Below are 15,605 nucleotides of genomic sequence, written 5' to 3'. Positions count from 1 at the left end.
TTGTTTTGTACCACTTCTCAATCTTTTGCCTTTCCCTATGCCCTGGAGCATGCTGGAACAGTAGTCCAGATGAGCTCCTATGATGGCACGGGGTAGAGCGGGACAATTCGATGTGTTAAGAAAAGGTCTAATGTGAGCCAAAACTTTATATAATAAGGTGTGCTTGACGTAAGGCTGTTGATGTGATCAGTTCTTGGTCAAGGACGACTCCCAGAGTATTAACTTTGCAAAGCGTCGCCAGTAAGCATTCTGCAATTTGAAAGGAACGATGGGTATCAGTTTTCCTAGTTTTGGTGCTGTACCGACAACCATGATTTCAGTCTTCACAATAAGAGCCAACCCATTGTTCATCATCCATAGATGTATGTGGTTATAAGTGGTGTTGATGGTCAGGGTGTCCTGAGGATGGTTACATGTGAGTGGAATAAGGCACGGAGTATCATCTGCATAATTGGCATAAATTATGCCCTTATAATCCAGCAGCTCAAACAGAGGCAGAGTAAAGGGATTTAACCAGGTTGGTGACATGCAGGACCATTATGGCAACCCACATGAAAGCAAATACGTACTTCATATTCCTCTAATATAGGAGTGGCTAGCAAAACAGAGAGGACAATTGGTGTGATCTAGTGGTAGTTTCGCACACACTGGTGTCAGCCTTTCATTGGTGGACAAAGGAAAACATGTTACAGGGAAAACAGTATTTCAATCCACCAGCAAATATCGCAATCGCAACAGTCATCACATTCAGGTTGGGGAACACACTGTCTACAACAAACAAAAGAAAGTAAGTAACAATGATGCAACCAGCTCCCATGTAGGCTCGTCAGGCATGGTATTCACACTGCCTCAAAATGGCCATCTGCCCTCCAATGAAACTGCCATGTTCTTGCACCTTGATGTCACAGAATCTGGGGTAAACCCATCATCTTCAACCCCAGACAACCAACTTAGCTACTTGTCTCCTGAAGTCAGAGTTCAGCCATCTTAATTTGCCTGCCAGATGCATGGAAATCTTAAGAGGCCTCTAAACCCAACACTACTAGACACTGCTACTTTAAGTGGAAACGGTTTGTGGTTTTGTCTAGAAAATCAAATATTCACCCTATTGACTGTTCTCCGTCACATATAATGCAATATGTATTACACTTGTTGGACTCAGGTCTTGTTTTCCAGTCATTAAAAGTCCATCTTGCAGCTGTATCTGCTTATACGGCTTCTCAAAGCAAGATCTCTTGGTGGAGAGTACCAGTCATCAAGGCCTTCATGGAAGGAGTCAAACGTCCGTACTCGCCAATGACAAACCCACAGCCTGGTTGGGATTGAAACATTGTATTAAGCAAGCTCATGGGCTGCCCTTTTAAGCCAGTGCATAAAGTGTAAAGGATCTCTCATAAGGTTGCCTTTCTCATAGCGATTTACATATATTCGAAGAGCGAACTTCAGACATTATCTATGGCAGAATACACAAAAACAAAGTAGTTTTAAGAACACATCCATGGTTTTCGCCTAAATACATTTTTAGATTTCATGTAAAATAGTCAATTGAACTGCCTGCTTTCTTTAAAAACCTGAAGAACACAGGTGAAAGGGTGCTCCACACGCTGGATGTCCAAAGGCCAGTCATGCACTAACTGAACAAAACTAAACCACTCAGCAAAACAAACATTATTTGTTCCTTGTCAGCTGGAAGAGAAGGGACTCTGTCTCAAAGGCTGATGGATCTTAAGGTGCATCAAGCATTGTTGCACATTAGCAAACAAGACAATACCATTTACACCTACAGCTCACTCTACACGTGACACAGAGGCTACATTAGCATGTATTGCTAACGTGCCACTAGATTCAATATGCAAAGTAGCCACATGGAGTTCTGTACACACTTTCACACAGCCTTATTGTGTTGACACAGAAGCCATCAGTGGCTCACAGTGGGACAAGCAGTGTTAAAATATTTCAATGTCCCTTTTCAAAATCTAAAAAGCTATCTTGTAATACTATGCACCAACCACTAGATGTCTGCCTATGCAAAGCACGTGAATCTAAGCAAATACAAGCATCCGACTATTACAGGTATGTAAGATTAGTCGTATTCTGCAAGTTGCCTGAATAACTTGTCGCTTGCAGCTAGACTCGGCTAGGGGGTTGGTCTCACCTTGGCCTAGTGGCAATTGCCGAGCCAGCACAAAAATAACCAGGTTTACACAATCCCACATGACATGAAACATTGCTGGTACCCTAGACAGTTAGACAGTTTTTACACTAAGTATTTTGCCTTTTTGTGTTCAGTCTCTGGGCCATACTACTGACAAGTTCCCACATCATCTACTTTGGCACACAATATCTCGGGGAATCTGTTAATGAAGCAAACGTAGCAAGCCACGGCCACACTGGATAAGGGCTGAGGTTTTGGTCTACAAGCATCAGATGGAACCTCATTGTGCCCTCCCCCGCAGCCCTCCTCTTTCCTCAAAGGTCCTTCACAGTTCCAATGAAACACTGCTTACCAGGAAATGGTGGAAACAATTATGTGGCTGCTGTGGGAGCTTAGACTGATTCTCAGAAACGTTCAATGATGAACACCAACCGGGCAGTGAAGTTAAACAGATGTTCCATACACTAATCCTAACAGATGTTGATGAGGATCTCAATGTTTTCGAGTAAGCAATGGCTAGAATGGATAATCGCTTTCTCCACAAGATCAATGTAGTGTGAGAACGGCATACATTCTACACCAGATATCAACAAAAAGTAAAAAACTAAATCGCAATCCGTTCTGTACTCGGAACCAGATTGATGTCTTGTGACTCATGGTCAGGCTAAGAAACAATCGTATGTCAAACTTCGACACCACATGGGGGTAACCTTACCTTGGAACAACCGATGTACATTTCTAAAATGATGAAGCACAAATCATGGAGTTTTGTAGGCCGGAGCCTGGCACTCATGCCGATTCTTCGTACCAGCGCCTTATGTCTCGGGTCACCGAGTACTTGGGATGGTCGGCTCCCCCAGGGGAGTTTGTTCAGGAGGATCTCACGGACATCCTTGATCTTGGTCCCCCCACTGACCCGGTACTGCCGTTTCATATGGCTCTGCAGAGAAGGGTGGCGGCTGCTTGGACTGCTCCGGAGAGTCTCCCGGCAGTGGGCAAGTCTTTGTCGCGAAAATACCGTCCAGCCAGTAGTGACCCCTGCTACTTGTCCAGGCACCCCACTCCAGAGAGTTTGGTGGTGTAGGCGGCTATGGACCCGGCAAAGCAGGCGTCGTATCCTACCATCCCTCCGGATAGGAACGACAAACGTTTTGATGACTGGGCAAAGAAAGTGTTTTCTTAAGGGGGTATGGCGCTTCAGGCGGCCAACTCCGTATGTGCCTTATCTCATTTCACACACACTCTGTGGAACTGTGTTGCATTAGCGGCTGAACATATTCCCGAAGGGGACGAACGGGATGATTTCCTTGCTATGGTTCAGGATGGCAAGGATGCCATGTGTGAGGCCGTTCAGTCGGATTTTTTTTTTTTTTTTTTTTTTTTTTTTTTCGGTTTATTACAAACCTTTAAAATAGACAAACAAACATAAACCAAACAGTATCCCGACATCCTCCCTTCAAGAAACCCCTCTCAAGTTCACTATCAATCAGGCAGAGCACTGTCCTCCATCCTCATCAGTCGACAATGCATTCAGGCGAGTTTCAATTATCATTAGAAGGCGAATCAGTGGTAGTATCAGTTTCATGTCCCATCCTTGGAACATATGAGCCCACCAATCGTCAGCACAACGGGAGGGGTAATTCAGGCCCCATGGCCCCAAATGAATTGTCCTTTCAGAACGCAGAGCCGTGCAGAATAACACCAAATGTTTGAGGGTTTCCTTGGCTTTTATACATAGCCTACATCTTAAGTTTGAGATATTATTAGCTTTCCATAACGCCAACCGCTCTTTAGTTTTGAATGCGTTAAGACGCAACATCATAAACACTCTTCGGGCCTGTGGATCCGGAATTGGACATGGCAGATTGTGTCAGCCGGTCCATGGCAGCGAGCACCATAATACGCAGGTTTGCGTGGTTGCGGAAGTCGGGGTTCGCCTGATGTGCAGTCCCGGCTCCTCAACATGCCCTTTGACGGTGAAAATATTTTTGGCAGAAAGGCTGACGAGAGCCTTGAGAGGTTGCAGACCTCCAAAGCTGCAGCGAAGTCGTTGGGCGATGCAGTTAGACAACCTCTGCCTTTTCGTCCTAGGGGACAACAATGGAGGGGAGGTTCCTTTCGCTATTACTCGTCCTTCAGTAAAGCGAGAGGAGCTGTCAGTCAAAGAGGCCACCGGAAGAGTGCCAGAGGTGGAAAACAGGGTACTCGAGGTGCCAAGGCCGCTCGGGCAGTTGCCTCTTTGCCCTCAGGCAACGCTGCAGCAGCTACTACTCAGTCATGAGGCCAGGTCCCATGGTTCACCGGTTGGGGGGGGAAGGTTGGCGCAGCATCTTGTAGAGTGGCGTGCCATTACTTCAGATGTGTGGGTTCTAGAGATCATAACCCACGGCTACTGTCTTCCCTTTCGGCAGAGGCCTTGCGACAATCCACCTGGGAACCTCTCTTTGAAGTCTGGATCCGCTCCTTGCGCAGGAAATTCAAGCCCTGCTGGAGAAAGGTGCCATAGAACTGGTGCCTTTAGCGGAGAGGAACAAGGGATGGTATTCCTCTATTTTTTTGATTTCGCAGGAGAAAGACTGGGGATTGAGACCCATCATGGACTTGCGCGGTTTGAACAAACTCCTCAGGAAGGACAAGTTCAAGATGGTTACTCTCTCTCAAGTCCTCCAGGCCCTTCAACTTCAGGACTGGTTGGTGTCTCTCGACCTCAAGGACGCTTACTTCCATGTGCCAATCCATCCCAAGCACAAGAAGTACCTGAGGTTCGCGGTTGGCGATTCACACTTTCAGTTTCGGGTCCTGCCGTTCTGATTGACCTCCGCCCCGAGGGTTTTCACCAAGCTCGTGGTGGTGGTGGCAGCGCATCTCAGGAAAGGGGGATTCACGTCTACCCCTACCTGGATGATTGGTTGATCAGGGGGAGCTCTCCCGAGCAAGTCCTGTATCATCTGTCCGTCACTTGCCACTCCCTTCACAGGCTGGGCTTCTCCCTCAATTTAAAGAAGTCCCATTTGACGCCAACACAGCGGCTCCAGTACATCAGAGCAGTGCTTGACACATCCCTGGGGGGCTCTTCACATTCAGCAGATGGTGCACAAGTTTCAACTTGCCCAGACGCTCCCGGCGTTAGAGTTCTTGAGGTTGCTCGGCCTCATGGCATCCTGCATTCTTCTGGTGCCAGAGGCTCGTCTGCGGATGAGATCTTTGCAGTGGGCACTCAAGATGCAGTGGTCGCAATCTTCCGGCAGGATGTCGGACCCTGTTCAGGTGCTGCCCTCGGTCGCCCAGGACCTTCTGTGGTGGGCCGTCGAAGGCAATCTGATGAAGGGGGCCCCGTTTTGGCTTCCCTGGCCGGAGGTGACGATCGTGACGGACGCATCCCTCACGGGATGGGGAGCTCATGCCAACGAGTTGACAGTCAGCGGTCGTTTGTCTCCATCGGAGACCAGACTCCATATCAATCTGTTGGAGCTGAGGGCCGTCGGGCTAGCCCTGAAGGCTTTTCTGCCGACTGTGCGAGGAAAGAGTCCTGATCTAACGGACAACACGGTGGCCATGCACTACCTCAACAAAAAGGGGTGGGGGACACGGTCACTTCCTCTGTGCAGGGAGGCGATGCAGCTCGAGTTCTGGGCCATCCAGCAGGAAGTTTCGATCTCGGCTGTTCATCTGGCCGGGGACGACAACGAGACGGCGGACGCTCTGAGCAGGCAGCGCACGATCTCTTACGAGTGGGAGCTGGCTCAGGAGATTCTCCTGGAGATCTTCGCCCTTTGGGGGACCCCTCAAGTGGATCTCTTCGCCTCGAGTGTCAACCGGAAGTGCAAAAGGTTTTGCTTGCGGGAATTTCCTCCAAAAGGAGCCTTAGGAGATGCGTTCGTGGTGGAGTGGTTGTTCCCACTGCTGTACGCGTTTCCTCCAGTCCCTGTCATCCCGCAAGTACTGCGGAGGTTCGGTTCCCGGATGATCCTCATTGCTCCGGCATGGACTCTGAGGACGTGGTACTCGGACCTTCTCGACTTGTCCATCTGCCCTCCGCATCGTCTTCCCTACCGAGACGATCTGCTCTCACGGGAGGGGGGGGGGGGGTCAGGTTCTCCATCCAGAGGTCAGATCCCTCAACCTTCACGCTTGGCTTCTGAAAGGTTGAGGTATAAGGATTGGGACCTCCCTGAAGTCGTGTTGGAGGTGTTGCTCTCGGCCAGGCGGCCGCAACAAAGTCTCTGTGCCGTTGGCGTAAGTTCTGCGACTGGTGCAGAGTTGAGAATGTGGATCCTTTTGAGTGTGACATTCCCATGGTTCTGTCTTTTTTGCTTTCCTTGGCCCACAGGGGCTTGCAAGTGGGTACCATTAAAGGTTACCTGGCGGCGCTGTCCATATTTAAGTGCTCGTCTGAAGAATGTTCCTATTTTAGATTCCTTTAATTTCTCAGTTTCTAAAAGGGCTCACTAATGTGTTCCCTCCGTCACCTTTTCTAGTGCCCGGTTGGGATTTGAACCTTGTTCTTAAGTTTCTTATGGGTGCTCCGTTTCGAGCCTTTGCATTCTTGCCCTTTGAGACAGTTAACTCTTAAAAATGTGTTTTTGGTTGCGGTTACTTCCTCTCGCAGAGTGAGTGAGTTACAGGCACTTTCAGTTAAGCCACCCTTCACCGTGTTTCAGAAGGACAGGGTTGTCCTTCGAGTTCGTCCTTCCTTTCTTCCGAAGGTGGTTTTGGAATTTCATTTGAGCCAGAAGGTGGTTCTTCCGGCGTTCTATCCTCCTCCACATCCTGGTAAGGAAGAGGAGAGGCTCCATAGGCTTGATCCTAGGAGAGCGTTGAGCTTTTATATTTCGCGCATGTCCCGGGTCAGAGTGGACGATCAACTTTTCATTGGTTACGCTGGAAGGCGTTTGGGACAAGCTGTGACCAAACAGACTTTGTCTCGTTGGGTTATTTTAGCTATCTCCGAGTGTTACCTCTTGGCGGGTAAGGACCCTCCGGCTGGCTTGCAGGCCCATTCTACCAGGGGAGTGGCTGCGTCTACTGCCCTGCAGAGGGGTGTTCCTATTCGTCACATCTGTGATGCAGCCACCTTGGCTTCGGTACATACTTTTGTACGTCACTACTCCCTCGATTCCATCCGAGGGCAGGATCTGGCCTTTGGCAAGGCAGTCCTTTATTCCGCAATTTGATTGGGCATGCTAAATTTGTGTTCTAAATTCTTTTCCCACCTCCTTGCTTGGTACTGCTTTGGGAGTCTGTCATTGATATGGAATATGTCGGAGGACCCAATCCCCTCGAAGAACGTTACTCTCTTACCTGGTAACGTTCTTTCGATGGGATGGTCCGACTACGTATTCCATATCGCTCCCTCCCTACCTTCCCCGCTGCAGAATTTCTTATGTGATTGCAGCTTGCGTTCCGCAAGGCCTTGTGTGTCTGACTGGCAGAAAACTGGTGTCACACGTTCTGGGGAAAAAACTACAACTGAGGCTACGGGCGTCGCGCGTCCTACTTATTACATCGGGTGAGGTCGGCCGTTGGAGGAGGTCCTCGGGGACGGCGCATTGACGCAGGACGCAGATGCCGAAAATATTCTCGAAGCAGCACAGCTGTGGACATTATCTGTCATTGATATGGAATACGTCGTCGGACCATCCCATCGAAAGAACGTTACCAGCTAAGAGGGTAACTTGTTTTTCCTTTCATAGCGAGTTATCATGGGAGTGACCCACTCTGTCAATACTAAATAGCCCATGATTGTTTTTCATGCCTAACTGTTTCCCCTGCAGTCATCCGCTGCTCAACATTTACTCTTTATAGGCATTGACGCATTGGCCTACTCAGTTCTTTAGTTTCCCACATCATCCCCGCTTCCATGATTTGATACCGTTTCCTTTTGATCCAATCGGGCTACTATTCATCTTATGAGTTCTCGGATTTAGAGACTTACTCATTTACCTATCCTCCGTAGATTACATTTTTTCCTCAACAATAGGATCTTGATGATCAACCCTTTCTTTTAACTGCCTTTAGGTTTTTTCTAACAGCTCACTCCCTTGATCTGACCAACGAATTTCGCTTTGTTTACATATGACGTCACCCGCGCGATGATGTCGTCAGGTAAACAGTGCTAGATACGCACACAAGATAATTTCCCTGGGTTACTCATCAGAGTTGTACATTACTGTTGTTGAGTAAGGTTCCCATACAAGTTCTACACCACCTTACTCTAGTTGATCCATATTACTATTCTTGCGCACTATTTTTGTTTTACCCAGAGACGTTGCACACGCATGCGCGCAATGGCATCATCCGCAAACACTGTATTTAAGTTGCTGCGGCGTTGCCAATGGAGTCTGACATCCTTACAGGTATCCTGATTCCATTCTGCAACGCTGCCGGCTATAGGTAAGAATTCTCTTGCACTGTTAAGCTACCTTTCTCGAGGCATGTTATAGAAGTTACAATACTTATCTTAAAGTACTGACAAGCCTCTACATTTATATTTTCTTCTCTAGATCATGCTCCACGCCGGAGATTAGTAATTTTCACTTGCTTACCTTGATTGAACCATCTCTTTAGAGCTTTCCTGCTGACTATAGTAAGTCATAGCGCTGCTTTTTCTTTTTCTTTAAATTTTCATTTTTTACATCCTATCACGTTCAGTCTAGCAGCAGTCACTTAGGTTTACCCTTCTTCTACAGATAGGATATCTTTTCCAGCTTAGAATTTTCCAACCCCAATATGAGCGTGGCTCATTATCTGAAGAGTAATCCATCAGCTTGAACACAGAAGCATCTTCTAAAAAGATCACAAGGTTAGACTCCCTTATATTCCTTATCTTCTATCATCTAAATCTGACATAGTCATACTGACCTTAATGCCGTTCCAATTGGGCTCCTCCTCCTCCTGTTGTACCCTTTGTTTGGCAGTTATATACATAACGTGATCAATGTCTATTTCAGAATGTCATGGAAATATATTCCTACTGTACTTGAAAGTATAATAATTATATAATATGCCATTGGTAATAGGTGTTCAATACATTTTTGAGGTCTTAGCACTAATTGATGATTTATAGAATGTTTTCTTGACTTGGCTTTTGATATTAATTATTGACTTAAAGAACTATTGTTTGACATTGAATGTAAATATTATACATATATCTTTTCCTAGAATTTGAATTGCCCCTGATTTCGAGTGTGTAATCACTCGAAACGCGTCGGGCCCTCTACAGCTGAATCATCATGAATAAAATGAAGACCGGTTCTTGTGACCCAATTTGACTGATTATTTCAAAAGCGTTTCTTTTCTAATATATATACTATAAATATTTACTGTAAATATTGTGAATCTAAATTATGAATTATTGGTCTGGTATTCCAGACATACAAAAGTGTGCAGGGAAAACATGAGTTCCCGAACTGGGAACTTGTTTGTCTTCTATGGTTAAGCTATAGGCCAGTATTTTGCGCACAAGCCTTGGTTTTTGGTAATCATGACATAAATGATGAAACCCCAAATTTTTTGCATGCTTTTTGGGGAGCTTTTGCAAACTTGGCAAATTCGGACAACACCTCCCAAATGATGATAGGGTCCTAGGGAAGGAAGTAGAAGGGCTTTGACGTCTGTTTTATTGGGCATGGCTTCAACATGCCCAGGCTCACTATGCAGTGAGCACGTTCCAGACATACCCTATGGTGCAGGGAAAGCCTTCTCCAGCTGCCTCCTTTTGGCGCTGTGCCACATACAGTTGTCTCACAATAAATTCGGTCCAATTGTACACATAGCTTCTCCACCTTTTCCTTCTCATTCCTCCTTGAGCATCGTATCTATTCCTCGCCCTCATCCCAACTATCTACCCAGCTTTGCACATCCCTACCACTAATGAATGTTCTATCATACTCCTTTGCCTCTCTGATAGGCAAACGCGCTTTGACACTATAAACTATGGCAGGAGGCACTATACAAATGCAAGATAACCAATTATAAAGGCTCAAGTGCTTGGGTAAAAAAAGGAAGCTTTGCTGCTGGGCCGGCAGCAACATTAGCCACTCCATGTCAAACTACATGTAGGTAAGGAAATTAACGTTCTCCAGTTATTGTTTGATGAACTTCTAGGTATAATCAGTGAAGTAGTCGGTGTTTCTGGATGTATTTTCAGCCTGTCTGGGTTGTATTTTCCACCAACAACTAAAGTTTGAAAGTGGGGCTGTACCAGTAAAACGCAAGGTACAGCCAGTTCTGATATGTACAGGGCCAGCTCAAGGATTGATGCATAGTGGAGTCCTTCATAAGGGCCTCTCCTAGAGTCCTTGCTGAGAAAGAGGACAACTGTCTCCACCTTGGACTGAAGCTCAGCTTATCAAATACTATTCCATTTGGACTCTAGAGGCTACACCACGTTTGTAATGCTGCAGGGGCTGTACTGGTCCCTATGAATGCACTTTGGACTAGCCTCTGCAAAATCCATATTTCGCAGGACCATGAACAAACTGTTGGGGGTATGTGAGGCATCTTCTTTCCAGGAGGATCTCCTGATCTTGTTGAAAACTGTAGAAGAGCACAAAGCAATTGTGAACAAAGTTCTGTCTATTTTGCAAGACAGTACTTTAACAAACAAAAATGTAAATCATTAAGGCAAAAAGTGGAGTGCTGGAGATATAGCATCTCTGCTCATAGGGAAAGGCTGAAGGAAAATTCAGTGCAGGCAATTGAAGCATCCCCGGATCTGAAATTAAGACTAGATCAGTTTGTTTGTGGCGTTAGCAGAGTATTTTTCATTTGTTCCCACATTTGCTCCACCCCCAGCCGCATAAGTGCCCCCCCTGCTTCTTCAGTAATGGGCTATGTTCAAATGGTATGAGAACCAGAAAAGTAGTTTCATAGAGGTCAAATGGCACTGGTATCCGTCCTAGTATCGCAGCCCAGTGGGAACCGTCTGGGAACAGTTCTTTTAGAGACCTAAGTAGAACATAGCCTGTGCCTCCCAGGGTTTCCATGTGTTAATATCACCATACAAGGATGGCGCCATAGTTTTGCGGCAATATTAACCCATTAAACCTGCGGGGGACAACCCCCCCCCCCAAACCTCCATATTTTAAAGGGAGCGCGGGACACCTCCGAAACCCCTGCTCCCATTTACCCCAAAAATTATCCCCACTAATGATATAACCTATAGCCGTTCCCCACTACCATATATATGGCGATATTATTGGTGGGGTTAATATTATCTGATACCCTCCCAGGTCATGAAGCTGCCTGAGCAGAAGTACTGTCCTAGAAAGAGAAAATGTAGCCTACAGTTTGAATTGCACTCAGACCGTAAGCCCCTTGTAGGTCTGCTTGCAACCTGCCAGTGAACGTCTAACCTGGTATAGTGAGACTCCTGAAAGGTTTCAAGAATTTAATTTCATGAGGTGTACCTTCCTGGGAAAAAATACTTGCCAATTGTTTGTCTTGCTTACCAACCGCGACGAATGACCTGCCGTTTGCGCATCAATATAGTTCGAGGATTGTATGAGGGGCGAGCTTACCTGGTGCAGTTCTCCCACCAGGAATGGGAACAAGCTGAAGTGAATGACCTGGCCCTCCCAAAGATTAGACCGGATTCTGGGCTGTTGACCTTTGGCTAAGTGTGTGGAGCCTGAAGGCTGAATTGGGGCTATAACAGCAGGTCTATGACTTCTCAGTGGAAGGAGGGTAATTAGTAAGAGGGGAGAAATTGGTGCCATCACTTGGATTCTGAGTGGAGACTACTGGTGGACAGTGTCGAATGGAGGGAATTTGCCCCTTCTCCTGAAGGGGGAGCCTCCCCCTTTGAGGCTAGAGAGGTGAGCCCTCTCTGAAAGACCCTCCCTAGGGATCTGGCCAAGTGGGACTTAACTGGGAGAAACTCCCCGTTTGGGGGGACAATAACTCTCGTTCCTGTAAGGATCTCCCTAGACCCTCCAGCCTAGTGGTATATATGGGACTATTGGATCTGAAGAACCTTATAGCACCCAGAGATTTGGCTGAAGGCAAAACTAAAATGCTCCTTGATTAACAAAGAAAAGGATAGGTATCTTTAAGAAAAGGCATACAAATCTCTGGATCTACGCGATTTATCCGTCGCGGAAAAGTCTGCAACGGAAATGTTTGCATGAGAAATGGACGCACCACAAATGTTCGTACATTTCCCAATGTGAACATTTTCATTACAACACTGCACATACATACACCCCACACCCACATCACACCCCCAACATAACCCCTACTTACCTTTCCTTCCTTCACGTTGTCTCCCTGCTGCGCAGGTTACCTTTCACTTCCGTGATCGGGAACCGGCGCCGCTGGGTCCTTTTTTTTTTTTCTTTTTGGGCAGCTGCAGGGGGTGATCCCCGCTCACTATACTGTGCAGTATAGTGAGCGGGGTGTTGCAGGGGACACCCCCGCAGCCAGTTTTTTTTTCTTTTTTTTTTTATAGCTCGGGTGAGCTGCGTGGGTGACCCCCGCTCACAATACTGTATAGTATGGTGACTGGGGCTTTGTGGTGGTAAGAGATTATTAAAAAATGTCATGGTCAAGAGAACTTTGTACTAAAGATGTGACCTTTTTGTCGGACAAACTAGGAGTGGGGAGACCTTCTCCTAGTTTAATTTAAGTTAGTCAAAATAGTGGAATGGTCAGTTAGAACTAGCCTTGGAGTGCATATATTCCTTTGTGACTTACTGACTAGAACTTTTTAGTTATTTACATAGGCGGGGATAACCCTCTAGCAATAGGGAAAGATGGGCCTTATCCTTATTTCAATAAATATAATTCAAAATGTCCCTAAGTATCCGCCTCCTTTGTCTGACCTAATACAGCAGGTATGGACCTCATGGTTAACAGAGTAGTGAGAGATTGCAGTGTGGTGTGTTGGGAGTGAGAAGGGTTATACTACAAAGAACACCCCCTCAAATAATGTTAATAGACTATCGAAGTAAATGACAACAAGTTGGCTTTGTAAAGGTTCTCACTTCTCCCAAGGCCTTCCTCCAGATATTGTTTAGCAGGGAAGGGTGTCTGGAGTCGCTTACAACAGTCTACACTTTTGGTCCAAATATATTGAAGACTTCCTGTGGACATGTGGGATCAAGTATCTTAAAACCTGTCGCCTTGTTAGCAATGGCCAAGTGGAATGCTTTAACCAGATGATAAATGTAACCCTCCACTCCGCCCAGGCAGTGAGTAGCAATTGGTAGTTGGCTGTGCAGGAGATGTTTTGGGGCTGCTGAACATTGAGCTATTCAGTCATGGGGTTTCCACATTTGAAGTAATGGAGGCTGGGGGGACGTTGTGGATCCTCCACAGAAGAGAATCTTGTGTGTAGGATACAAGTGCTTTACAAGCACATTTGTAACAGAAACAATCTGCCTTTAAAGAGGATTACGGTACCAGAGTGTCAATCCAGCTCCTGTGCTACCTTCTCTCTTGAAGATTATGGATGTTTTCTAGACCTATGTAAGTTCAGGCTGTTAGGGAATATTGAGTGATTGTTTACATTGAAAACTAGAAAAAGTGATTGTTTCGAGGGACTAGACTGTTCCTGCAACCATTACTTCCCAGGATTGGGGAAGCATGGCAAAGGGTGAAGGTTGTGCAAACCCCACACTGTAGTTTTTAGGAGTCCCCTAGACTACCCCTCTAGCATGTTTTAGTTTTTGTTGCTCAAATTTGTGTTACACTTTCAGTCATGATTTTGTGTGCATTGTCGTACTTTTGGCTTAAAATCTATTTTTTTTTCAACTTTGCAGTCGATCACCTGTCCATGATAAACATGCCTTATTTGCATTGTCTGTAATGAGACTGTCGATTCTGTCCATATTTTGCAATGGCACAACAAAAAGTAACTTGGGTCTATTTGCAATAAGACTAGAACATTAAGGGAAACTGTAATATGAATTATTTGCACATAAAGTTTGTTTTCTCTTAGTACTTTGCGCTGTGGTAGGATGCCGTGAAATGTTTTTCCTTCTGACAATAGTGGCATCCTGCACTCTTTGTATAACACTACGAAATACCATTGGTATAGTTCAGTGGACTAGATAATTCAGCGTAAATCATTGTAACATGTGGTTCAACGGGGCTTGCGCTCAAATCAGCCTACTGAGATGTCATATGCAATCTGTGAAGGAACATCTGAGTTTGCTCTGCTTGGATTCGAAACTGTAGATGGGATTCCGGCATAGTTGACGGTCCAGGTTTAGTTTAGTAATAGATTTCAAGTACCAAGATAATCTGGGAGGGTACAGTATGCAAATCCTTGTTCCAATCGTACTGATGCTTTATATTTTGCAGACGCACGCAAATTGTGTTCATTCATGTGCTCTGACTATGCTTTGTTTTCAGCGCAAGAAGTGCTTGACAACCTCAAGGATCGTTGGTTCCAAGCTGACAATCCCCCGACTAACCAGTTGCTGAATGAGGAGGAGTTCCTTTCCTTTCTACACCCTGAACATAGCAGGGGAATGCTCAAGTTCATGGTGAAGGAGATTGTGAGGGACCTTGGTAAGTAAAGGTCAACAGGATAAACATTTTCTTTTCCTTAGACACATCCTGAAACATTTCCTGAAATCAATATATTTATTTTCTTATCCACCTCCCAGAGATCATTTGGATGGCCTGTGCCAAAAGTTTAATCTAAAGAGTCTTTGGTCTCTAAGGATGCAGCACTGGGCGGCATTTGCCATGGAGACCGAATCGCCAACACATTCCAATATCAAGATAACAGAGGTGGAGGGGAAGTGGGGGTGGGGGATTGAGGGAGGGTAATGATTCAGACTCTGGGGAGGAGTCGCACCAGATTCCAGAGGGACTCTAGTCGGCAAGCTGCCTCCCATTGCTGATAGGCTTGTCGAAAGGCCTGTTCACGAGTCACACCATGGTGTCCAAAAGGCTCCATGGGATGGGGGGAGTCCCATGTCAGTCCAACTGTCTGTCTATAGCCAGTGGTCATAATGAAAACTAAGACGAGCGTGGAAAAGACACTACACCTTAAAGAGAGGGCAGTGACACAGATAGTGAGAACACATGGTGCAGACAAAAGTGGGGGCTGAAGACTGGTCAGCCAAACAAGTGTCGTACAAAAACAGACTTCAATGTCCACAGATAGGAATTTTGGAGGTATTTAAACGAACCCTCACACCAGATGCTTCCTATAAATCGCTTGCTCTCTCACAGGCTGACTAGAGTGAAGAAGAATACACTGAGGAAACCTTCCCTAGGCAGCAATATACTCCATCGCAGACACTAGCTAATGTTGACTGTAATGGTATCACAAGTATGACACTAACACAAGATACAATCTGTCAAACCTTTATTCAATTTTCGGGGCTTGGAAAAACTCCTACTTTGCCCTATAGCTAGGATGGAAGTGGTCTCGCTCACTAAATAAAAAACAGTCGTAGTTGAGTCTGTCACATCAAAATGGCCTATACTAACA

General features: G+C 46.0%; 1 protein-coding gene across 3 annotated transcripts in view; it reads left to right on the top strand.

The window, feature by feature from the left end:
• Positions 1-15,605, top strand: part of SDF4 (stromal cell derived factor 4) — a 365,664-nt gene that overhangs the window by 203,201 nt on the left and 146,858 nt on the right. For all 3 annotated transcript variants that reach the window (XM_069610090.1, XM_069610089.1, XM_069610091.1), the window contains one exon: positions 14,513-14,671. In XM_069610090.1, the coding sequence (XP_069466191.1) occupies positions 14,513-14,671 (159 nt within the window). The remainder of the gene's footprint in view (positions 1-14,512; positions 14,672-15,605) is intronic.

Source organism: Ambystoma mexicanum, chromosome 8, assembly GCF_040938575.1.
Source record: "Ambystoma mexicanum isolate Mex_15411 chromosome 8, UKY_AmexF1_1, whole genome shotgun sequence".
NCBI classification, from domain to species: Eukaryota; Metazoa; Chordata; class Amphibia; order Caudata; family Ambystomatidae; genus Ambystoma; species Ambystoma mexicanum.
This window is presented reverse-complemented; position numbering and strand designations above follow the sequence as displayed.